The 26,788-nt window shown below is 44.3% G+C and overlaps 1 protein-coding gene across 2 annotated transcripts; it reads right to left on the bottom strand.

Annotated features, from left to right (window-relative positions):
- On the bottom strand, nucleotides 1-25,187 carry IFITM10 (interferon induced transmembrane protein 10). 2 transcript variants are annotated; one of them, XM_040328491.1, is made up of 3 exons: nucleotides 24,953-25,187; nucleotides 11,896-12,256; nucleotides 1-911 (listed from the first exon to the last, which is right to left on the bottom strand). In XM_040328491.1, the coding sequence occupies exons 2-3, from the start codon at nucleotides 12,154-12,156 to the stop codon at nucleotides 762-764; spliced, it is 411 nt and encodes a 136-aa protein (XP_040184425.1). In that variant the 5' UTR covers nucleotides 12,157-12,256; nucleotides 24,953-25,187; the 3' UTR covers nucleotides 1-761. The 2 variants fall into 2 exon arrangements, with proteins under 2 accessions (XP_040184425.1, XP_040184424.1); XM_040328490.1 differs by having other exon boundaries at nucleotides 25,008-25,187.
- Between the last annotated feature and the right edge of the window lie 1,601 nt (nucleotides 25,188-26,788).

The following is a 26,788-nucleotide window of genomic DNA, read 5'->3' as shown; positions in this document are numbered from 1 at the left end:
TTTTGCAGGTCCACCTAAGGGTACAAAAGCGAGGCACTTTCTAAAGAAACTCATGTGAATATACCCATTCAACGTTTTCCATTGGTGATGGTATGGGTGAAGGTACAATCTACATATTTTTCAGGCCTTCCTGAGATCCAGGCCTGTGGTGCTTCAGCAGGTCACGATCTAAGGATTTTCGTTCTCATATGTTTTGGTAAATTATTTAATGATTATTATGTCACATATTACTTGATAGATAAATGTAAAATATGAACCCAAAGGGCTCTGACAAGAGGTTTTGCTAATACAATAACCTACTCAGATCATATGTTGCCACTTTTCAACATAGACACACCCTTGTAGAAAACATTAGTCCTTTATTGGAGGGGATATAACCAGTTGCCACAGAGATGCTCTAAATTCACACACTGGGCTGTTTTTAACGAGGCACGTGAGTGGAGGAGCGTAGACCAGTCCAGCCTCCGATTAGGACGTCCCCTCCCCTGTGATTCAAAGAGAATTAACTTGTCTGCAAGTAATTTTTTGCATATTAATTGCCATCAGCCAACTGGAGGCTACCTTATGGCGAGGTGCTGATGACATCACAGTGAGATCCGGAGAATTATGGGTGGATGTTTTTAAAGAATAAGGGGAGGTTACTGAGGCTTACCGCTATGTCTAACTACACTGCACAGAGCTGACTGTTACAGTATAGGATAAAGAGCTTTCTCTTGCTCTGAGGAGAATATCACTCACAGTCTATACAGACAACCATTGCTCTAGTAGTCAGGAGCTGGGGAACGCAGGTACAAAAGCACAATAATTATAGTGAGAGTTGCAAGTGCTGAGCTGGTTATATTAAAGAGTCGCGCTGTCTTAGCATCTTCTACAGCTCCAGTGAGGTCGTTCAACAGTTTCTTGTCCCTGACCTGCAGGATGCAAAAATAAAATCAGTTAGCAGCATATAATGTTACATCTAGTAAAAGCAAATTTTTGCCTTTAAACGCTAAGTTCACCTTTAAAAAAATAATAATAAATGCACATGTTTTTGCAGGTAAAAAATATGCATTTATTATTTTTTTTCGCAGGAGCCGGCAGAACATTACATCAATCAGTGGATCGCAGATGCAATATTAAACTCCTGCAAACTCTCCCTCTAACTTTGTGTCTGTACCTCTGTGTGGACCTTCAGGTAGACAAAGGAATAGTGAATAGAATATGAGGGTTCTCATCAGCGCCCTTGCAGTCCATTGAGAACTAAAAGCCATCTTCCGCAGTGCCAGATGAGACTTGTAATTTCCTCATTAAGAGATCTCTGTGAATGAATGACGCGATTGTGTGGGCAGAACCCCCTCACAACCGCACCAATTTTAAAATGTGACAGCTTGTGCGAGGAGAGGATCCCTACTCACCCCCACCCCCCCACAAACTCTCTCACCACAGGAGGGTGAGGAGGGTGAGGAGGGTGAGGGGGCGAGGGTGGGGTGCTTAATAGTAACATCTTACGTGTTAAATCCTAAGTATGGTATTGAACACAAAAGCAAACCTATTATATTGCAGGTTACCAATTCTTAGTTGTGATGGCTGCGTTGGTTTTCTTTTTTAGGCTTTGTTTTTGTAGGCTAATGCAGGGTGAAACCCATAATTCGCGTAGAATGGGGAGAACTGTGTAGATGAATTGGTAGCGTTGTTGTACGCGAATTCAGCATGAAGAAGAACTTGGAACCAGTCGTCTTGAAGGTGGGTACAGTAGCAGCGAAGGTACTGTTCAAGTGTTTGATTAACACGTTCAGTTTGCCCGTTGGTTTGCGGGTGATATGCGGTGGACATGCGATGGTCAATTTGTAATGCTGCACACAGTGCCTTCCAGAATCTAGAGATGAATTGGCTACCTCTGTCCGAGATGATGCGAGATGGTAACCCATGGAGCTTAAGAATGTGGGCAATGAAGGCTTTGGCAGTCTGAATGGCTGTGGGTAACCCCTTCATGGGGAGGAAATGAGCCATTTTAGTAAGTGAGTCGACAATGACCATGAGGCCCCGTACACACGACCGGATCTATCCGCTGGGATTGATCCGCGGATCAGTTCCAGCAGATAGATCCGGTCGTGTGTAGGCCCGAGCGGACATTTTCCAGCGGATAAAAATCCAGCCGACGGATTTTCAGCGGATAAAAATTTCTTAGCATGCTAAGAAATCTATCCGCTGGAATCCTGTCCGCCGGACTTATCCGGTCGTCTGTACAGACTCACCGGATAAGTCCGTCCGATCTCATCCCTCGCATGCGTCGTAATGATTCGACGCATGCGTGGAAGTATTTACCTTCCAGGGTCGCGCACGTCGCTGCGTCGACGGCGCGGCCACGTCACCGCGGATGTATTCCGCGGGGATTTTGATCTGATGGTGTGTACAGCCATCAGATCAAAATCCGCCAGAGGATTTATCCGCTGGAAACGATCCAGCGGACCGTTGTCAGGGGATATCCTCTCGTGTGTACAAGGCCTAATGGTATTGGCACCTTGAGAGGAGGGAAGCTCGACAATGAAGTCCATTGAAACAGTCTCCCAAGGTCTCTTCGGAATTGGAAGAGAGGTTAGAAGACCAAAGGGAGGTTTACGTGAATGTTTGCTACAAGCGCAAATCTCACAAGAAGAAACGTAGTCTTGTATAGTTTTAGTCATACCAGGCCACCAGTAATTCCTTTTTACAAGGTGGATAGTCTTTGTAATGCCAGGGTGACCAGCCAAGGGGCTGTCATGAAGTTGTTTAAGGAATAGAAGATGCAACGTATATAACCCATTAGGTTGCTTAATGAGTCCATCGGGTAAGGTGGGATCATTGGTAGTATCTTGAATGAGTAGTTGTTTGAAACTGGTGGTAACCCCGATAAAACGGTTCGAAGGCAAAATAGGAAGAGGTAGAACGTCAATGGTGTCTTCTTCATTCAATCGGGATAATGAATCAGCCTTTACATTTTGTGATCCGGGACGATAAGTGATTTGAAAATCAAAGCGGTCGAAGAAGAGACTCCATCTAACCTGTCGGGCAGACAGGGTTTTAGAGGCCTTGAGATATTAGAGGTTGCGATGATCCGTGAGGATAGTAAAGGGGTATGTGGTACCTTCTAGAAGATGCCTCAAATTAGCTAAAGCAACTTTGATGGCAAGTGATTCCCTCTCTCCAACAGGGTAGTTTTTCTCAGCAGGTGACAAAGTTTTGGAGAAGAAGGCAACAGGATGTAAGGGTTTATCAGGAGATTCCCGTTGGGAAAGCACAGCACATAAAGCAAAATCAGAAGCATCCACTTCCAGAACGAAGTGATAGCATGGGTTAGGTAATTGAAGAATTGGAGCTGCGGTAAACCTTTGCTTTAGAGAATCAAAAGAGAGTTAAGCTTCATTGGACCATGCAAAAGGAATCTTTGAACTTGTTAGACTACTGAGTGGTTTCACAACAGCGGAGAAATTTTTGATGAATTTGCGGTAGTAGTTGGAAAAACCAAGGAAACGTTGTAACGCCTTCCGGGAATGTGGTACAGGCCAGGAGAGGATGCACTCTACCTTTGAGTGGTCCATTTGAATGCCTTCAGGAGTGACATAGTATCCTAGGAAGGAGATGCAAGCTTGTCCGAATACACATTTTTCGAATTTGGCATATAAAGAATGTGTTCTGAGTCTGGCTAGTACCCAACGCACATGTTTGGTATGTTCTTGAGTGTTGTCAGAGTATATCAGAATATCATCTAAGTAGATGACAACACATACATCAAGCAAGTCACGGAAAATGTCATTGATGAATCTCTGAAAGGTTGCAGGTGCGTTGCACAAACCAAATGGCATGACGGTGTACTCAAATAATCCATAACAAGTTTTGAAGACTGTTTTCCATTCGTCACCGGAACAAATTCTAATCAAATTGTAGGCACCCCTGAGGTCTAACTTTGTAAAATTTTTTGAAGTTTGTGGCTGCTCGAGTAACTCAGGGATGAGAGGTAAGGATAACGATCCTTAACTGTAATCGTGTTGAGAGAACGATAATCTATAATGGGTCTTAGTGAACCATCCTTATTCTTAACAAAGAACATTCCAGCACTGACTGGGGAAGTGGATGGCCTAATAAACCCCTTCTTTAAGTTTTTGTCTAGATAGACCTTGAGATGACCAAGTTCTGGTTGGGAGAGAGGGTAAATCCTTGCAGTAGGGATTGGACAACCAGGAACAAGGTCAATGGGACAGTCATAACTTCGGTGTGGGGGTAGGATGTTGGCCTTGGTCTTACTGAAGACGTCTGCAAAGTCCTGCAGATGGACTGGAAGATCTGGAAGATCTGATGAGTGAGCCTCAGCTACGAGGATGGGAGAGATAGGATAGCAGGTGTCTTTACAATAAGTGGACTGTAACTGCAGAGTGCCGTTGTTCCATTGGAAAGTAGGTTGATGGAGTAGTAACCAAGGAAGACCAAGTACTATAGGATAAAGTGGTGAAGGAATGATATCAAAAACGAGAGACTCAGTGTGACCTTCAGCACAAGTGACTAACCAAGGATGCGTTTGAGTAGTAACTGGGCCTGTGGAAGAAGTGGAACCATCTATGAAGGTAACTGAAAGAGGAGTATGTTTAGTCACCCATGAAATCTTCTTGTGATGAACTAGGCCGGTGTTGATAAAGTTGCCACAGGCTCCAGTATCCACCATAGCATCAACGGTGATCCTTTCGTGGTCCCACTGTAGGGTGAGAGGAATGAAAATGTAGCGATTAGTTATGGTCTGAGATCGATTGTGCTTACAGATATGTGAAATGTTACCTTCAGTCTTCTTTGAGAGAAGAGGGCAGCAAGAAACTGAATGGTCAGAGCCAGCACAGTATAAACAGAGGTTTTGAACTCTCCTTCTTTGTTTCTCCTTAGGGGATAGGGGCCCCCTGATTGTCCCCAAGTCCATGGGTACCACTTTAGGAGGTGATCTAGCTCTTTTGGGAGTTGGAGGGACAGATGAGTTAGCTCGTTCCGCCTTTCTTTCTCTGAGGCGGCGGTCTATAGCAACTGTAAGTAGCATGAGGTCCTCTAAGGATGCAGGTATTTCAGTGCGTGCAAGCTCATCTTTCATGGCCTCCGATAGGCCCAAGCAGAATTGGTTCCGGAGGCCGATGTCGTTCCACTGGGAACCGACGTTCGGCTTCTTTCGGAAAATCGTGACGCGATGGATGCGACCGTCGGAAGCCTCTCGGAAGACTGTCAATCAAGAAGGAACGCCCATTCCCGAAGCCCATACCCGGAAGCGACGGAGAGGATGCATCTCGTAAACGGGTAAGTACTGCACATATTTTAAAATAAATAGCCGATTCCCCTAGTAAAAACGAGCAGGAATCTAAGGGGGAAAAGTGCCCTCTAAGGGTGAACCCCCGCTTTAAGAGTTTGGGTTCTATCATCACAGCCTCAGTAAAGTAAATAGTGCTTATTTCAGCATAAGCAACATTAAAGTAAATCTTGGCATTAATGGTATAGAACAGGTATAGGGATAAGTGTAGCCGCAGTACTGGGACTGCACACTAGGGGGCAGACTGACTAGAGAGAGTGAACTCAGGCATGGAAGCAAAGCAGGTAATTGGTATTTATAGCAGTGAGCACAACATGTGAGCTGCAGTTCAGACTTGAGTGAAACTCCTTAGTACTTTAGCAATGAACACAGGCTTGAAAGCAAAGCGACAAGCAGAGCATAGTAATTGATATCTATAGCAATGAACTTAAACATGAGAGCTGTAGTTGAGACTTTAGTGAAACTCCATAGTACTTGATAAGATTAGCATAGCAGTGAAGATAACTTGGAAGCAAGTGGCAAGTATGGAGATCAGCGTCTAGTAATTGGTTTCTATAGCAGAGTACTTGCGGTTGCAGATAGCTGGGCATGGATGAGCGTCCTGGGAGCCTGGACCTGGTTGATGAGAGCGGCTGTGCCGTGCGTGGAGTCCTGGTGGTCCAGTTCAGGAAGCTGGAGCTCAGTAAAGGTGAGTCTGGAAGCCCAGCTGACAGTGGCGTTCTGTCAGCAATAGAGGAACACCATTCTGTCAGTGCTGGGAGTTTAAATAGGCCGCACAGGAGCGGACCAGGAAGTACCACTAGGTGGCGCACCTCCGCAACCACTGTGGAGAGCAAGTCTGCAGGAAGTGAGAGGATATTCAGAAAGAACGAAGAGAGTGGACTGGGAAAGAAGCAACTATAGTTGTACTTAGTGGAAAGTTATTGGTGTGACGTTACACTGTCCAGGCTCTGCAGGATCCCAAGAACAATGTCAGGATCCGTCCACATGCCTGACCAGGAGCTGGCTCAGCCTCTTAGCGTGTTGCTGGGAGACTGAACCAGCTGCTCCCATCCCTCCACAGTCCAGCTTCAGTGAGTTCTGCAGGGCAGAGCACAGAGTGGTCACTGTCACTGCTCAGAGCGGACCTGAGTACTGAGCAATCAGCTGTCTTTGATCGCACAGTTCTCTGTGTAAAGCTGGCAGGGCACAGATGGAGCATTGGATTGATGCAGGCAGGAGGTTGTGCTTAGCTGAGAAAACTCCTCCTCCCCCCCTTAAGATTTTGGTTATTTGCCTAGTCTTGAAAACCATGAAGTAACTGAAGACATGTAAAAAACAAATAATGTAAAACAAGTAAATGTGATATACTTTCCTAGCTATTTACCAATGCTAGCAGCATAGTGATTAAGAGAGTGAAGTTCTTCTTTAAAGCGGAGCTCCACCCAAAAGGGGAAGCTCCGCTTGTTTGCCTTCTCCCCCACTTCGCTGCCACATTAGGCACCTTTTCGGGGAAGGGGGGAGCAGGTACCTGGTTTTGACAGGTCCCCAATCATACTTCTGGCTCACTTTGCCACAGCAAAGTGAGCCAGAAGTTCGACCCCTCCTACTCCCCCCCCGGCAGCCGGCCCATTGAGAAAGGACAGTGCAATTTACCCATGCACAGTAGGAAACTAGCTGTGAAGCCACTTTACTGCTGGTTACCCTTAGCTAAGATGGCAGCACCCAAAAGCCTTTCAAGATTTGGCTCGCCTGCACAGGTAAGTGCCCTAATAGTAAAAGTGAACAGCTACAGTATTTGTAGGTGCTGACTTATATATTTTTGTTATGGGAAGGTGACTCCTCTTTAAGCTTTAAAGCAATTGTTTAAGCAGAATTTAAAAACACACTCAGAAAAAAATGCCAAAGATATTTGTGTTTTACTAGTTAGATCCCTTTTTACACATCTCTACACATCTCTCAGTTGCTGTTCAGCAGTTGATCCTACATTGTTACATTAAGGTTCGTTTACTAACTAACTGGAGAGAGCAAAATCTGGTGCAGATGTGCATGGTAGCTTCTCCCAGTCAGAGTATGGCAAATAGCCAAGGCCAGAAACCCTTTGACTGGCTGAGAGTATCTACTGGGGTTATGCAGTCAGGAAGTCCCCAGAACAGTGGTGTGCATGCAGGAACATTTTATCAGACAGATCGTGCAGACTTCACCAACTGGGGATACGGAACTCTTCTTGGGCATATTTCTTATCCTGTTCGGCTGCTCCTCGAAAGCTGCGCAATGCAGCATTTGCCCACTTTGCCACAGTAGTATAGCAGGCTGCACTTGAAGATGTCACATTTGAACACTTTGGGATTATAAGTTCCTGTTTGCACTCAAGCTAGTGTCATCTAATTCTTGGCTGCAATTCTCAGCTATAATACCTTATTCCTGGAGGAAGCACTGTTTGGCGGAGGCACCCAGGCGGTATGCCAGGCGGTCTGTCACATTTGGTGGCAGCGGCAGGATGCTTCCTGCAGTCTGGGACATCCAAACCACCACCGGCATCCGAGGCCTGGTTAGCAGAAAAGGAGAGGTCATACCAGCCGCCATGGAAAATAAATTTGGAAGGAGGCCGAAGAGATGCAAAGGCCACTGGCAACTCGAGAAGGAAGAGCTAGATTGTGAGCAGCGCCACCAGGGAAAAATTCTCCCCTCCAATCAGGAAAGGTACTGGTCACAGTACAAAGTGCGGACGCTGTTATTGGGGGAACAACTGCACAAGGAGTGGACAGCTGAGTTAAGCAGGCTGGTCCGGGCAGAGATACGGTTGGATGAAAACTCTGCTGCTATGTAGCCCAAGTGTGCCCTTGAACGACCGCTTAATGGAAGACTTTGGCTATGATGGCCTGCGGATGTTATATTGGAGGCTGTCAAAGGACCCTGACTTTGGGAGTGATTTGGAATGGCGTTTGGAAAAAATCCTGGATTACAGAGACTGGATGCTGAACATCTCGGAGGTGCTCTGGGCTCAGGAAGATTTGGAGGTTCTAGCTGTTCAGGAATGGGAGCTTGAGATCACCTACAGATGGCTGCTAGACTCTGCTCAGCAGCTAGGCTGGGCTCCCTTTGCATGGGACTATCGAAAGTACCAGCCACTGGCCCTGAAATTCCGGCTGAAGTGTTGGCAATGGTGCAGGACAAGAGTGTGTTTTGCCCACCTCCACCCACAGTTATGCAAGTGGAGTTCTTATGGTGGATGCAGCAAGGGTTGACTCACCTTGACAAACCTGTTTTTTCACAGGACAAGCTTGGATGGAGGAATGCACCCGTCCAGCACCGGGATAAGGTTACGGGAGATGAATCAACCGGCTCATCTCCCCAGCAGCAGATCCACATTCTGGGAGCCGAGTTAGCCATCCTCCCTCCCCAACAGTTAGCCAGAGCGGATGATATGGGGTACCCAGCAAAAAAGCTGACATTAGGCAGATGGCCCCTCTCCCCAGCGACAAGCTGCTGTAATGAAGCCCCTACTCCCAGCTAATGTGCTGGCAAAAGGGCAGAGCGCTGGCCTCTTTCTAGCACCTAAAGTACCTCCACGGCACCAGGGAGTTGGGGCAGTCGGCCCCTCTCTTCAGCAGCAGACCCAGCCCTGGAAAGGTTAAGACCTCTCAGCTGAAGAGCTGGCAGCTGGACAGAGGGTCCATGAGCTCTTCCCCACAACTACTGACAACTCTCCCATGCAGCCAAGAATGGAGATCATGTGGACTGACTATGTGTGTTCATTCTGCCCGACTAACGCAGGTCCAGACCAGTTGGAGGTCTGGAACTTGGTTAGTCTACCTTTTTGAGGGGGGAGAAATGTGACAAACCCAGCCAGGACAGGGGCTTTATGAGGAGACTATGGGCATTCTATCCCCTGAATATGACCCATGTAGATTTTGTTTGCTTAGTCAGATTTGGTCAGAGGATGGGAAAGAGCCGGGCCTAGAAACCCTTTGGCTGGCCGGGAGTATCTACCGGCATTAGGCAGGTAGAAAGTACCCAGAACAGTGTGCGTCTGTGGGCATATTGTATCAGACAGATCGCGCAGACGCACTTTAACCTTCCAGGGATAGGCAACTCTTCTTGGGCATATTTCTTATCTATCCCCGCTGCTCCTCGAGAGCTGCATAATGCAGTATTTGCCCATTTTGACCCCGGCAATGTAACAAACTGCACTTGAAGATTTCACATTTGAACACTTTGAGATTATAAGTTCCGGTTTGCACCTAAGCTAGTGTTGTCTAGTTCTTGGGTGCAATTCTAAGCTATAATACCTTGTTCCTGAAATAAGCACTGTTTGGCGGAGGCACTCAACTAGTCCATTACAGAGACTTTTTCAGAGAGCTGTTTCATGAAGAAGTCTTAGGTGGCAAAATGTGTTGGGCAGGGTCAGTTACATCTTCTGATTTCAGAAAAAAAGCAGGGTGGTCACAGTGCCCCAGGGAAACAGGCACTGAGATTAGGGCTGAATACAATAGGGCTAGACGCACTTTGCAAGAGTAAGTACAACCATTTTATTATGTTTTTTATTTATAACTATACTGCGTCTTTATTCTGATTTATGTAAAGTATAAGATCTGTGAAATTTGATTCAATCTGAACAGTTGAGATTACCATAACAGATTCATCATTACCATATGATCAGGGCTCAAGTCCTGCGGGAACGCGTGGGAATGGAGTTCCTGCACTTTTTTCACAGCAGGAACGCAGTTCCCTTTGCAGGACTAGAGCAGCTGAGAGCAGTCGAGTCATTGTCAGGGGCAGGCGAACCTTAGTAATCCTTTATGTTAATGGCCGCTTCCTGTATATGGATTCATCGGGTAGTGTGCGGGTATTCCGTCATTTCCTTGATGCCGCAATGTCTCCTGGGAGCTTTTGTCATTGTTGCCAGGAGACATTGCGGAGGTTATCGCGGGATTTAGAAAGAACATGCGGTTTAGTAATCATGCATATGAGCGTATCATTTTTTTTTTTTTGGTGGGGGAGTGGATCTTGGGTGGGAGTTCCCACACTTTTTTCCCCAGGACTTGACCCCTGCATATGATGCTCCTTTTCATAATAGAGGTCATTCATAGGGTGAGAGTCTTTCTGATTTGAGAATCAACGGGGTGATAAAATAGTTGCTTAAGTTGAGAAGCACAACACGGTAATGTATAAAAAAAAGTGTAAAAAAAATAATTCTTAATAGTAAATTTTGTTTTAGAGTATCACAGTTGGAGAACATGGACCTATATATTGTTCTGGGTGATTATATTGTGTTGTGTTATAAAATAGCTTTTTTTTATATATACATTTCTATATGAAATGTGTATTGTTTTAATTTGGAGTACATCAAAGGGTTTTATAATATATTGTACACGCTTATTTTGTATTTTTCTATTACATTGGTCAGATTCATTGAACATTGCAAGTGTAGCAGCTCTATAGTTAGGTGAGAGAGGAGATAAGTTACTGTTCGAAAGTTCATAAATAATATTGATTATATAGTTTAAACCGTTTTGTTGATATCAGGACTTCTATATACTTCCTAATCATTTTTGACATTATATTAACATTGACTGTCAGATAAAAATCACAAGTCAAATTGTGTTACCCCATCAAAGTCCATTTAAAGTCATTGATTTCTGTTTGATTATTAAACAAAATGAAGTTTAGAGTCGGATTTAACACATATTTTAGTTTCTTAGCATCTAAGGTGATCTTGCTCTACCCTTCAGAGGGCAGAACAAAAGATTCACTTGCTTTCCCTTCCCCCCTTTTCGTTTTGTTTCGCTGCTGCTCTGTTGGCTGCAGGTTGCGAGAAATTCCCAGTAGCTCTGAGCATAGGACAGCATGTGACTCAATTTCTGGCTCCTTTTCCTCAATCCTAGTGGAACTGAGTAAGAGAGAGCAAAGGATGAGTATGTGATGGTGCAGAGGCGAGAATAATTGAACCTATTCTGGTTGGGCAAAGTACAGATTCACTTTAACACAGTGGGCACGCTGCACCCCCCCCCCCCCCTCCCTCCCATGATTGACATGACTGTCCAATACCTTTTGCCAATTTTGGATTTAATCATTGCATGTCGTTACAGGTACCAGGTGATCATTTGCAGAACAGACATTTGTGCGGCCAGTGAACATAACCTACGCCCATCCCCATCCACTTACGACTTACACAAACGACGTAAAATACGACGCTGTTCCGACGTCCATACGTTAACATGACTTACCCCTGCTTTATGAGGGGTAAAGTTACGCCGGTCGTACGCCTTACGTAAACAGCGTATAGTAATGCGCCGGGCGCAAGTAAGTTTGTGAATCAGCGTATCTTGCTCATTTGCATATTCGACGCGTAAATCAACGGAAGCGCCCCTAGCGGCCAGCGCAAATATGCACCTAAGATACAACGGCGTAAGAGACTTACGTCAGTCGTATCTTGGACAAATTCTGGCGTATCTGATTCTTTGAATCAGGCGCATAGAAACGACACATTCGGACTTACGACGGCGTATCTGGAGATAAGCCATCGTAAGTCCTTTGTGAATCCGGGCCTCAATGTGTCTGCCATTCATCTGCACCTTCAATGGGTATTGACTGAAAATGACAATAAACCTACTCACCTTCAGAGAATAGGCCAGTGCAATGAAGCCCAGGCAGCAGAAGTTCAGGTAGACAAAATTGAAGATGGACCATAAGTAATAGTCGTTCACTTCGGTGGTTTCAGGGGAAATCTCTATGACTGTTATAGGATGCCCACTTTTCACTGTGGCCACAGACACTGTGCCGGGGGCATACTTGCACTTCTTCTTTTCACGCTCCAGCGTGTGCTTACATTGTGGTGGAGGCCACGTTCCTTCAGTTTTGTAGGACTTATTATCCATATCTTTTCAGAGGAGGAGATAACTTTTTGTGTGTTAGATACACCAAGCAGGAGAGGAAACCCAACCCAAAGCCAAAGATCCACAACGAGGAGCAGAAAGGCTAGAGACAGAGAATGAAAGATAGAAAGAGAAAATAAGACAGGAAACAACTACTCTGGACTGATTTATGTAAATGTGAAAAATATATATCATTGTAATTTATTTAGTACATTTCTCCCTACTCTACTATTTATTATGCACAGAATTAAATGAGCAATAGCCAACTGCTTGGTGCCCCTTTTTGTTTCACTAGAGTTATAGTTTTAGTAGATGAACCTGGTGTATTCAGATAAGATAGTACATTCTGTGTAGTAAATCTTAATAGATGGATCTTGGCTTTTCTTATCCATAAGCTAAATGTCGTCTGATACTGGATGTTTAACATTGGATTTAAAGATGGCCTCTGTTGGTCACAATCAGGGCTGCCATCAGGAATTATGGGGCCCCTTACACAGCTTGTATATATAAAAAATATTTTTTTTTTATAAAAAGAAATTACAAAAAAAGGGGGGTTGCCATCCCGGACCTCTGGGCCCTTTAATAAAAATAAAAAAATAAACCTCTGGGCCCTTTAATAAAAATAAAAATAAAAAAAATATATAAAAAAAGAAACATTTATAAAAAAAAGAAAAAAAAAGGGGGGTTGCCATCCCTGGGGACCTCTGAGCCCTTTAATAATAAATAAATATATATATATATATATATATATATATATATATATATATATTAAAAAAAAAAAAAAAATATAAAAAATAATATTTTTTTTATAAAAAAAAGGGGGGTTGCCATCCGGGGCCCTGGGGACTTCTGGGCCCTTTAATAATAATAATAATAATAATAATAATTATTATTTATATTAAAAATAAAAGAAATAAAAAAATATATAAAAAAATATAAAAAAAAGGGGGGTTGTCATCCGGGCCCCTGGGGACCTCTGGGCCCTTTAATAATAATAATAATAATAATAATTATTATATATATTAAAAATAAAAGAAATAAAAAAATATATAAAAAAATATAAAAAAAGGGGGGTTGTCATCCGGGGCCCTGGGGATCTCTGGGCCTTTTAATAATAATAATAATTATTATATATATTAAAAATAAAATAAATAAAAAAATATATAAAAAAATATATAAAAAAGGGGGGTTGTCATCCGGGGCCCTGGGGATCTCTGGGGCCCTGGGGATCTCCGGGCCCCTGGGGACCTCCGGACCCCTAAAAAAAATATATATCTATATTAAAAAATATATATATTTTTTAATAAAAAATAAATAAAAAAAGGGGGGGTTGCCATCCGGGCCCTTGGGGACCTCCGGGCCCCTTACAGATGTACTGCCTGTACCCCCCTAATGGTGGCCCTGGTCATAATAATCATAAAAATACTGCCAACTGAACTGACTAGTGTCAAGTTTTTCCCCCAGATAAAGCTGCATTCATTGCTGGAGGCAGGTCACATAGATAAGCATGCTTAAACCAAAAACATTACAGGTAACAATAAAAATAAAATAAAATCAAGTACTGAAAACAGTTACGTGCAGTGTTTTTCCTTTCTATAAATGAATCCAGTGAAAGTCAATTACCTCTCATTTCTTGCATGTCACAGCCCTCGCCTCTTCTGGGAATGTCTAAAGCCTGGTACACACGGGATAAATATTCGGCCTGTGTGTATATCAGTATGTCCTACAGAAGCCAGCGGAACAGCCATCTTTTGTCACACAGGCATGCTGGAAAAACAGCAGCTAATCAGAATTCGATCAACGCTGACAGCCATTGGCCGGTGTGTTCTGGCAGATCACAATAGCTCAGTGAGGAGATCGCTGCACTAACATCAAATAGTTAGTGCAATACAGTGAGCTACTCCGAGTAGAAAAAAAACATATAATATAATGTGTAGCAGGCATAACTACTGTATCTTTGCTGGCCCAGCTACTCACCTCACTTCTCAACTTAGCCTTTTATGTAGCTGCTGGGAGGAGCAAATTGAAAAATAAAGATGATAAAAAAAAAAAAATTCTGGGTAGGGATGAGCTTCGTATTCAAAGGCAAAGGCCCCATACACACCATAGAATCTATCCGCAGATAAATCCCATCAAATGGGTTTCTGCGGATAGATTCTATGGTGTGTACACTCCGTCGGATATTTATCCGCGGATAAATCTCCCCTGGGATGGATTTCCAGCAGATGGATATTTGCTGACATGCTCAACAAATCCATCTGCTGGAATCCATTCCAACGGATGGATCCGCTCGTCTGTACAGACTTACCGGATCCATCCGCCCAAAGGGATTCCCCGCACGCGTTGTAATGATTTGACGCATGCGTGGAATTCCTTATATGACAGCGTCGCGCCCGTTGCCGCGTCATAATAGCGGCGACGGCGCGACACGTCATCGGCAGAGGATTTCAGCGCGGATTTCAATGCGATGGTGTGTACACGCCATCGCATAGAAATCTTCTGAAATCCTCGAGAGGATTTATCCGCGGATACGGTCCGCTGGACCGTATCTGCGGATAAATCCTCTCGTGTGTATGGGGCCAAACTCATGTTCGACTCGAACATCGTATGTTCGATCGTTCGTCGAAATACGGACAAACAGGGTCGTTCACGCCAAATTCGAGTTACGTTTCACAGACCATAATTCACTGCGGCATCGCTGGCTGATGATTGGCCAAGAATGCCCTATGACCCGCATGCTTGGCCAATCACAGCGCGCAAAAAACGGAGAGCCATAATTGGCCAAAGCCAGGGTGGCTTTGGCCAATTATGGCTCAGGGGGTTTAGTACACGCCCCACACTATAAAAGGCCGCCTGCAGGGCGGCCTTGTGTAGTGTGTTGCGGCAGTTAACAGAGAACAGAGAGAGACAGAGAGAGAGTCATTTTTTGCAGGTAGATAGAGCAGGCAGGCAGGCTAGTCAGTTAATGTTACAGTGTGTAGAGGGTATATATGCATCCCAGGTGTTGTACATATATTTATGCACTGTATGGTTTAGCTAGATCAGTTCTTCCTAATTTACTGGCAGGCAGGTGATTGTGCTATTGTATTTACAAGCAACAAAATAAATAAAAATTGTCCATTCTGAACACTATGAGATTAGGGCATGCAGCACAGACAAACATAAAAAAATGGGTGAAACTCAACTTTAAAGACGTTACCACAGGCATACTATAGACACCCTGAGGAGCAGTGATTTTAACCACTTCCATACCAGGCACTTACGCACCTTCCCGCCCAAGCCAATTTTCAGCATTCAGCACTGTCGCACTTTGAATGGCAATTGCGCGGTCGTGCGACGTGGCTCCCAAACAAAATTGGCGTCTTTTTTTCCCCACAAATAGAGCTTTCTTTTGGTGGTATTTGATCACCTCTGCGATTTTTTTTTTTTTTTTGCGCAACAACTAAAAAAAGACTGACAATTTTGAAAAAAAATTACGTTTTTATTTTTTTCTGTTATTTTTTTTGTAAATAAGTAAGTTTTCTCTTTCAATTACGGTCACTGATATGGTGGCACTGATGGGCACCAATGAGATGGCACTGATGGACATCGATGAGGTAGTACTGACGGGCACAGATGAGGTGGCACTGATTGGCGGCGCTGGTATGCGGCACTGATGGGCACACATAGGCGGCACTGATGGGCACACATAGGCGGCACTGATGGGCACACATAGGCGGTACTGATGGGCACTCATGGGCGGCACTGATGGGCACTCATGGGCGGCACCGGGCACTCATAGGCGGCACAGATGGGCACTCATGGGCGGCACTTATGTGTGGCACTGATGGATACTTATGGGTGGCACAGATGGGCACTGATAGGTGGGCACTGGGCATGGATGGGCACTGTGGGGTGGCACTGATGGACACTGTGGGGTGGCACTGATGGACATTGTGGGGCAGAACTGATCTACCCATGTTGCTTGCCAGTCAGTGCCCATTTGTGGGCACTGATTGGCATCTTTTTATTTTTTTAAAAGCTTTTTTTTTTTTTTTTACGACTTTTTTTTTTTCAATGTTTTTTTTAATTATTTTCCCTTCCCTGGTGGTCCAGTGTGGGCTTCCCTGGTGATCCAGTGTGGCGATCCGAGGGGGGGCTGCGCTGATAAACAATCAGCGCGAACCCCCCCTGTCAGGAGAGCCGCCGATCGGCTCTCCTCTACTCGCGTCTGTCAGATGCGAGTGAGGAAGAGCCATCAACGGCTCTTCCTGTTTACATCGTGATCAGCCGTGATTGGACACGGCTGATCACGTGGTAAAGAGTCTCCGCCGGAGGCTCTTTACTGAGATCGGAGATGCAGGGTGTCAGACTGACACCCCGCATCACCGATCACCGCGCTGCGCGCCCCCACGGGCGCGTGCGGCATGAAATCCTGCAGGACGTTCAGGAACGTCCAGTCAGAATTTCAAAACCACTTCCCGGACGTAAATCGGCTATAGGCCGGGCGGGAAGTGGTTAATGATGCTTAAATAAAAAAATAAAAAAAATGAAAAATTCCTTTAAATATTGTACCTGCTGGGTGTCTATAGTATGCCTGTGAAAACGTCTTTGAGAGCCAATATCTGGCACCCCCCACGTTAAAATGTAAAAACATCCCACTGTGCCCCCTGCATACCTCTGCATCCTTCAATATATCTTTGTTACTACTGTGTACCCCTCTCCACAACTGCACCTCTGGACCCCTTTACATTACACAGCCACCTGCACCTCTGCACCTCTTTACATTACACAGCCTCCTGCACCACTGGACCCCTTTACATTACACAGCACCCCTCAGCTCTGGACCCCTTTACATTACACAACACCTCTGGACCCCATTACAATACACAGCACCCTGCACCACTGGACCCCTTTACATTACACAGCACCCTGCATCACTAGACCCCTTTACATCACATAGCCCCCTGCACCTCTGGACCCCTAGAATAAAAAAAAAAAATCCTCAAATGTCGGGATGGTGTCAGCCCTCTAGCGAGTGTCACCCGGGTGCGGACCGCACCCCCCGCATCCCCCTAGCAACGCCTCTGATAGTGGACACCAGGGTATCTGGATATTACACTCTTCACTTTGTGCTTTTGTTTTGACCATTTATTTTTTTATCTGCTTCATAATTAATACTGTAAATAGCTTTGTAATTTTCTGCTCTGTGTGTCAAACATGTTGGATACTCCACATTGCTGCCTGAGTTATCTGTGATATTATTTACAACTTACTAATATCCTAATCAATATTATATTGAAAAAACAATAAAATAAAAATGTCAGTGTGTGTATATGTGTGTACATATATATATATATATATATATATATATATATATATATATATATATACACACACACACACACACACACACACACACACACAGTATCTCACAAAAGTGAGTAGACCCCTTTACATTTTTGTAAATATTTTATTATATCTTTTCATGTGACAACACTGAAGAAATCCAATGCAATATTCCTGTAGAAATGGCTGTATTTATAATTGGGTGCTGAAGTGACCACCGGCTGGAGTCGTATATAGTCATAGAGAGAAATCACATCAGGTCACAAGCCTGATTAAAGGGTCCTACGTGGCTCTGAAACGTCGCCTTTTGCTGTAAATATGTGATCGCTGATTAAAGTTTGGACCCATTTTTGGAGATCCTGGTGTGCTGGGGACATTTCTCTCTCTCTCTCTCTCTCTCCCTCTCTAACACTGAAGAAATTACACTTTGCTGCAGGGCTTTTTTTCTTGGAAAATAGGTACAGGAACTCAACCACAACCCCCCATCACTTACACACACCCTCCAAACCGCATCAAATAGTGGGTGTGGTCTAAACAGAGTCATTAAATACCAGGATTGCATTATGTACAGGCTGCAGAGCTTGGGGTGTTCTACATAAATAGTGCAGAGTTCAGGGGTGCGCTGGATACAGAGTGCAGAGTTTAGCGGTGTGCTACACACAGAGTGCAGAATTCAGTCTTCTTCCACAGCATCTCCATCCACATCTCACGTTTACCCCTCTTCAGCTCTGACCTCTGCATACAACCCTCCTCTACTCCCCCCATCTTCTCCCTATCGCCATAAAAGCTCCACAATCTTCCGCGTGTCTTATTTTTGTTGCTGTATTAACTACTAGCCGACCAGCCACCGTCATTATACGGCGGCAGGTCGGCTCTCCTGGGCGAGAGCCCGTAGCTATACGTCCGCTCTTTGAGCGGCCACTAGGGGCGCGTGCGCGCGCCGCCGGAGGCGCACGCGCGCGCGCGCCCCCCGGTCGCCCCCGACTCCCGTGCGTGTGCCCGGCGGGCTCGATCGCTGCCGGGCACCCGCGATTGCTTGTTACAGAGCGGGGACCGGGAGCTGTGTGTGTAAACACACAGCTCTCGGGCCTGTCAGCAGGGGAAATGCTGATCTTCTGTTCATACAATGTATGAACAGAGGATCAGTGTTTCCCCTAGTGAGGCCACCCCCCCCCCCCCACAGTAAGAACACACCCAGGGACATACTTAACCCCTTCCCCCCCCCCTAGTGTTAACCCCTTCACTGCCAGTGGCATTTTTATAGTAATCCAATGCATTTTTATAGCACTGAACGCTATAAAAATGCCAATGGTCCCAAAAATGTGTCAAAAGTGTCCGAAGTGTCCGCCATAATGTCGCAGTACCGAAAAAAATCGCTGATCGCCGCCCTTTACTAGTAAAAAAAATATATTAATAAAAATGCCATAAAAATACCCCCTATTTTGTAAACGCTATAACTTTTGCGAATTTTTTTTTACGAAAAATATGTAGAAGAATACGTATCGGCCTAAACTGAGGGAAAAAACGTTTTTTTATATATTTTTGGGGGATATTTATTATAGCAAAAAGTAAAAAATATCATTTTTTTTCAAAATTGTCGCTCTATTTTTGTTTATAGCGCAACAACTAAAAACCGCAGAGGTGATCAAATACCACCAAAAGAAAGCTCTATTTGTGGGGAAAAAAGGAAGGCGATTTTGTTTGGGAGCCACGTCGCACGACCGCGCAATTGTCAGTTAAAGCGACGCAGTGCCGAATCGCAAAAAGTGACCTGGTCTTTGACCAGCAATATGGTCCGGGGGTTAAGTGGTTAAAGGCAGAGAGTCAGGCTAGCTGCTGGCCAGTCATTTTCAGAAGGAGATTAGCAGCCCCTGTATTTCCTTTATTGCAGAATTTCAAATATTTTATTCAATGGATTTAAATGGCAATGTTCAGGTCAATGCAACATCATGCAAAATAAATGACTTTTTGACAACACACTGCAATGTAAGGCATTGGTGTGAACAGGTCCTATTAAACAGCGTTGGGGGCATTTATAAAAACTGGAGCAGCCATAATCTAGAATAGCTATGCATGTAGGGTTGCCTCCTTTCTGGGATTCACACGGACAGTCTGGGTTTTGAATCATGTGTCCGGGTTTCAGACCACCTGAAACCCGGACACATTATTCAGACCGGACTCTTGCTTCCCAGCAGGGTTGCTGTCTGCAGTTGTCTAAGCGGAGATTGTAATGTGTTCTCAGTATTCCCCCTTAATTTAGGATTCCCAGAGCATCCCTTAGGTCAGAGTCCCCAGAGTTCTCCCTTACATCAGTCTGCAGAGTCCCCCCTTACAGTGTAAAGAAACTCTGCAAGTTCAGATGTTTAAGGGGAACTCTGCTGATTCAGGTCTAAAAGGGGAACTCTGCTGATTCAGGTTTAAAAGGGGAACTCTGTGGACTCTGAAGTAAGAGGGGACTATTGTGATTAACTTCATATGATCATAAATGTTATTTAATCACAAAATATATGTACTGCATAGTATATACTATACATTTTTTTTTTTAATTGCTGTGCTCCGCCGCTAACATATTCGTGTTTGACTTGAAGAAAAGGTGAAAGGTGGCAACCCTATATGCATGGCAACCAATCAGCTTCTATCTTCACCTTGTTCAGTTAAAAGGGATTGTAAAGGTTTGTTTTTTATTTTCTAAATAGGTTCCTTTAACCACTTAAGCCCCTGACCATTTTGCTGGCCAAAGACCGGGCCACTTTTTGCAATTCGGCACTGCGTTGCTTTAATTTACAATTGCGCGGTCGTGCGACGTGGCTCCCAAACAAAATTGGCGTCCTTTTGTTTCCCACAAATAGAGATTTCTTTTGGTGGTATTTGATCACCTCTGCGGTTTTTATTTTTTGCGCTATAAACAAAAATAGAGTGACAATTTTGAAAAAAATGCAATATTTTTTACTTTTTGCTATAATAAATATCCCCAAAAATATATATAAAAAAATAATAATTTTTTCCTCAGTTTAGGCCGATACGTATTCTTCTACATAACTTTGGTAAAAAATAATCACAATAAGCGTATATTGATTGGTTTGCCCAAAAATTATAGCGTCTACAAAATAGGGGATAGTTTTATGGCATTTTTATTATAATTTTTTTTTACTAGTAATGGCGGCAATCTGCGATTTTTATCATGACTGCGACTTTATGGCGGACACATCGGACACTTTTGACACATTTTTGGGACCATTGTCATTTTTACAGCGATCGGTGTTATAAAAATGCACTGATTACTGCGAAAATGACACTGGCAGTGGAGGGGTTAACCACTAGGTGGCGCTGAAGGGGTTAAGTGTGCCTTAGGGAAAGCTTCTAAATGTAGGGGGGATGGGCTGTGTGTGACACGACAGTGATTACAGGAGGCTGTGATCACTGTCCTGTCACTAGGAAGACTGGGGAAATGCTTGTTTACATCAGCATTTCCCCGTTCATCCTCACACGATGGCGAGTATGCCCGCGGACATCGAGTCCGCGCCACCCACGGTCAGAGTCACGGAGCTTGCGGCGCGCGTGTGTCTACAATGCCGCTTCTTAAAGGGGACGTATATATACATCCTTTTGTCTGTCCGTGCTATTCTGCAGATGTATATCTGCGTGTGGCGGTCGGCAAGCGGTTAAGCTCGTGCATTGTTGGTTCACTTACCTTTTCCTTCGATTTCCCTTCTAAATGTTTTTTTCTTTGTCTGAATTTCTCACTTCCTGTTCCTCCTCAGTAAGCTTGCCCCCATCATCCGTGCCGTTCTGGCTGGGGGTTAGTCAGAGTGCTCTCCCCCTCCCTTGGGACTACATCCCTGCGGGGAGAAGCTGTGAGAGGGGGCGAGCACGCTGACTAACCCCCAGCCAGAAGGGCACGGATGATGGGGGCAAGCTTACTAAGGAGGAACAGGAAGTGAGAAATTCAGACAAAGAAAGAAAAACATTTAGAAGGGAAATCGAAGGAAATGGTAAGTGAACCAACAATGCATTAGCTTAAAGGAACCTATTTAGAAAATAAAAAACAAACCTTTACAACACCTTTAAGCTTTGGATATGAAAGATAGCAACTGATTGGTTGCCATGCAAAGCTGCTCCAGATTCTGTCCACTCTAGTTTTGATAAAGTCCCTTAAATGTGTTTTCTCCTGTCAATGTACTTTCCCCATTTAAAACTGCAGCACAATGCATGTCAATGGGTCCAACGTGGACAAGCCTTGATTGTGTATGTACACCTTATGTGAGATAGATGGACAAGGTTATACAGTAAAACCTTGGTTTGAGAGTAACTTGGTTTGAGAGCGTTTTGCAAGACAAGCAACATTTTTTAATAATTTTTGACTTGATATACAAGCAGCGTCATGTCACAACTGAGTATAAAAGAGAATAGAGGCACCTCTACACACGATCGGATATCTGATGGAATCTAATCCGATTGATTTTTTTGTTGGATATCCGATGAAGCTGACTTTCATCAGTCTTGCCTACACACCATCAGTCAAAAATCCAACGCGGTGACGTAAAACACAACGACATGCTGAGAAAAATGAAGTTCAATGCTTCCGAGCATGCGTCGACTTGATTCTGAGCATGCGTGAATTTATGACCGATGGAGTTCCATACAGACGATCGGATTTTTCTATCGTTTTTTTATCCAAAGGAAAAATTTAAAACATGTTCTATTTTTTTTACATCGATGGAAATGAAATTGATGGGGCCCACACAGGATTGGTTTGTCCAATGAAAACAGTCATCGATCTTTTTTCAGCGGACAAACCGATCGTGTGTACAGGGCTTAAAGGGGTTGTAAAGGTAAATGTTTTTTCACCATAATGCATCCTATGCATTAAGGTGAAAAAACATCCAAAGGTAGTGGCCCCCCCGAACCCCCGTTTTACTTACCTGACCCCTCGAAAGTCCCGTGCGCGTCCATGTGATCCTCTTCGGTTCCCAGCCTGGCCGGTGATTGGCTAGGCTGGACGGATTGATAGCAGCGCAGCCATTGGCTGGCGCTGCTCTCAATCACAGCGGATGACGCAGCGCACCTGGGGGCGGGGCCGAGTGATACAGTCGGCAGCAATGCCTGTCGCTGTATCACGGGAGCGCGCTCGCAAAAAAGCTTTTCACCATGCAAGCTCGCTCACATGAAGGTGGAAAGCTTTTGCGAGGAGGAGCCGAGACAGCCGCCGAGGGACCCCAGAAGACCGGATTCGGGGACACTCTGTGCAAAACGATCTGCACAGTGGAGGTAAGTATATTATTTAACCACTTAACCACCGCTGCCTGTAGATATACATCCACATCCACAGAATGGCACAGCTGGGCAGATGGACGTCCTCTACATCTACCGAGCCGTGGGTCCGAAGCTCCGGGACCGTGGGACCCACGGACCCGATCCCCGCATGGGTCCCGCGATCGGTCCCCAGAACTGAAGAACTGGGAGAGCCGCGTGTAAACACGGCTTCCCCGTGCTTCACTGTGGCGGCTGCATCGATCGTGTCATCTCCTTTATAGGGAGACACAATCGATGATGTCACTCCTACAGCCACACCCCCCTACAGTTGTAAACACACACTAGGTGAGACATAACCTCTTCAGCGCCCCCTGTGGTTAACTCTCAAACTGCAACTGTCATTTCCACAATAAAGAATGCATTTTTTGCTGTGAAAATGACAATGGTCCCAAAAATGTGTCAAAATTGTGCGAAGTGTCCACCATAATGTCGCAGTCACAAAAAAAATCGCTGATCGCCGCCATTAGTAGTAAAAAAAAAAAAAAAATAATAAAAATGCAATAAAACTATCCCCTATTTTGTAAACGCTATAACTTTTGCGCAAACCAACCGATAAATGCTTATTGCGATTTTTTTTTTACCAAAAATATGTAGAAGAATACGTATCGGCCTAAACTGAGGAAAACAAATATTTTTTTATATATTTTTGGGGGATATTTATTACAGCAAAAAGTAAAAAATATTGTTTTTTTTTTAAAATTGTCGCTCTATTTTTGTTTATAGCACAAAAAATAAAAACCGCAGAGGTGATCAAATACCACCAAAAGAAAGCTCTATTTGTGGGAAAAAAAGGACGCTAATTTTGTTAGGGAGCCACGTCGCACGACCGCGCGATTCTCAGTTAAAGCGACGCAGTCCCGAATCGCAAAAAGGGGTCTGGTCCTTTACCTGCATTTTGGTCCGGGGCTTAAGTGGTTAAAAAAAAAAAATCTGCCTTTAGTGTTCCTTTAAGTGTAGCAATATGGTTACATTTAATGAAGGTACAACATTTAGCAACATATCGCTACACTTAGAGGCGGCCTTTTTCTCTTTTATACCCTGTAGTTCCTGTTGGATTTTGCTTCTAATCCCCTTGTGGAGGCTTCCATTTGTGGATGGACATTTTATAATTACACAACCCATCACATTGCTATAATCTTTTTATATGGACTATAAACTGAAGGACCTATGAATAAATGGTTGTAGAACGAATCATTTCAGTTTCCATTATTTCTTATGGAGAAATTCGCTTTGATATACAAGTGCTTTGGATTACAAGCATGTTTCCGGAACAAATTATGCTCGCAATCCAAGGTTTTACCATATGAGATATACAAGGTCAGGGAGAAAGGCAGGAAGAGGTGAAACGTGGCGGACTTAGTGGTTATTAGCGGATGGCACAAGACATGAATATTAATCCCTACATAAAAGCAAGTTAATAGTGCATATCACACGAGGAGACCTCATAGCCAGCAGACAGACAGACGGACAAAAGACACCTGTTTCTGCTTCGGAACTGTTATTTGCCCATCTTCATCCCCTCTGATCTTCTGCTTTCCCTTTATTATTTTTTCCCACCCCTGAATGCCCCCATCTCCCTGTTCTGCAGTGTGATTCTGCAGCAAACATCCATTCATTGTTTTGCTCCGGGCGCTGCAGGCGAGATCAGAACTTGTCAATAAGCTGCAGGCTATTGCACTGCGCCCAACACCTTTCAGATCATTGATCCATAGCTAAGAAAGAAATCCACAGCAGTGGGCACCTAATGCCATCCTACTGCATTCAACAGAGTGACAGGAGAGCACCTTGCAGCACCTCCCACTGTACTCTAGTCTGTCACTGCATCAGCACATCAGAGTATAGGAGACACAGGCATAGCATCACAGAGCCTGCTGCATTGCATTGGCTGCTCTCAGCTATAATGACATCCCAGGCTGCCCCGTATACAACACGTCCCACACTGTGTCATGGCAATTAAAGCATTGTAAACATCAGAGTGACTCACTGTGCCAGCCGGCGTGAAGAGCCCTGCAGTTGGCGTAGAAGACTGAAGCCAAATAGGGATTGATTAATAACTCCAGGATAATGAATGAAAGTCTACAGGACACCGCCGCCTGTATATCCCTGCACTATCCCTGTGACCCCTGCAGAGTATTACACTGCATCCATATCATCTTACCTGCTCCTGCAGAGCATCACCACACAGCCCTGAATGTTTCAGGCTCTCTACTCACCCCACACTGCTCTTGTTAGGACCACTCTGAGCGCCTATCTGTGACAAGTGGGTATCCCCAGGGATGGAGTGCAGAGAAGAACAGCTGCATGACTTAAAACAAGAGACTGTCTGTATCAGACAGACTACAGAGGAGGAGGCAGAGGGAGGAGGAGAAGAGGGTGTCCAAAGATGCTGGATTGAGAGGAAGAAAAGGAGGAGGAGCGGTGAGGGAGGAATCGGAGAGGGGGCAACTAGAGCCACAGTCCACATGATTCATGTAAACATCATTAAAAAGGCCATTGTCCTTGGGACTGTGCGTGGAATGGAAGGACGGAGCAGAAAAGAACTTGGGACGCAAAACATTTCATTTTAGTATAAAAATAAATCCAAACCAAAGCTTACAAAAGTATTAATAATAAATAAAACCACATAATATGCAGTATATTGCCATTTATTTACAGTCTGAAGATGTGCTCATCTCTTGGAAAAGACTTGAGTGTCCAGATTTATGGAGAACGGCTATCTATGTGAAGGACTCTGTGGCCACACACAGTACAATCAAACTTTTCCCGATCAGGCCTGATTGTATAGAAAAATTGAAAGGGGTATTTAAAGATACACTATATTACCAAAAGTATTAGCCCACCCTTTGCAGCTATAACAGCTTAAATGGGTTGTTAAGGTACAATTTCTTTTTTCCTAAATAGCTTCCTTTACCTTAGTGCAGTCCTCCTTCACTTACCTCATCCTTCCATTTTGCTTTTAAATGTCCTTATTTCTTCTGAGAAATCCTCACTTCCTGTTCTTCTGCCTGTAACTCCACACAGTAATGCAAGGCTTTCTCCCTGGTGTGTCGTGCTCGACCCCTCCCTTTGACTTCTGGAGAGTCAGGACGCCCACTAACACACAGCTCCTTTCTCTATCTGCAACATAGAGAGCGTCCTGACTCCTGTAGTCCAAGGGAGGGGGCGAGCACGACACTCCACACCAGGGAGAAAGCCTTGCATTACTGTGTGGAGTTACAGACAGAAGAACAGGAAGTGAGGATTTCTCAGAAGAAATAAGGACATTTAAAAGCAAAATGGAAGGATGAGGTAAGTGAAAGAGGACTGCACTAAGGTAAAGGAAGCTATTTAGGGAAAAAAAATTGTACCTTTACAACCCCTTTAACCACTTAAGCCCCGGACCAATATGCTGCTAAATGCCCAAAGGCGTTTTTAGAATTCGGCACTGCGTCGCTTTAACAGACAATTGCGCGGTCGTGCGATGTGGCTCCCAAACAAAATTGACGTCCTTTTTTCCCCACAAATAGAGCTTTCTTTTGGTGGTATTTGATCACCTCTGCGGTTTTTATTTTTTGCGCTATAAACAGAAATAGAGCGACAATTTTGAAAAAAATGCAATATTTTTTACCTTTTGCTGTAATAAATATCCCCCAAAAACATATATAACATTTTTTTTCCCTCAGTTTAGGCCGATACGTATTCTTCTACCTATTTTTGGTAAAAAAAATCGCAATAAGCGTTTATCGATTGGTTTGCGCGAAATTTATAGCGTTTACAAAATAGGGGATAGTTTTATTATTACTTTTTTTTTACTACTAATGGCGGCGATCAGCGATTTTTTTCGTGACTGCGACATTATGGCGGACACTTCGGACAATTTTGACACATTTTTGGGACCATTGTCATTTTCACAGCAAAAAATGCATTTAAATTGCATTGTTTATTGTGAAAATGACAGTTGCAGTTTGGGAGTTAACCACAGGGGGCGCTGTAGGAGTTAGGGTTCACCTAGTGT

The sequence above is a fragment of the Rana temporaria genome, chromosome 11 (assembly GCF_905171775.1).
Source record: "Rana temporaria chromosome 11, aRanTem1.1, whole genome shotgun sequence".
NCBI classification, from domain to species: Eukaryota; Metazoa; Chordata; class Amphibia; order Anura; family Ranidae; genus Rana; species Rana temporaria.
The sequence above is the reverse complement of the archived record's forward strand: the minus strand, read 5'-3'. Positions and strand labels throughout refer to the sequence as shown.

Excerpts from the sequence above, each read along its gene's own strand:
- IFITM10 (XM_040328491.1), bottom strand. The coding sequence starts at position 12,156 with ATGGATAATAAGTCCTACAAAACTGAAGGAACGTGGCCTCCACCACAA. Across the intron at positions 912-11,895 it reads CACTGGCCTATTCTCTGAAG|GTCAGGGACAAGAAACTGTT; the intron begins GTGAGTAGGTTT and ends TGCATCCTGCAG.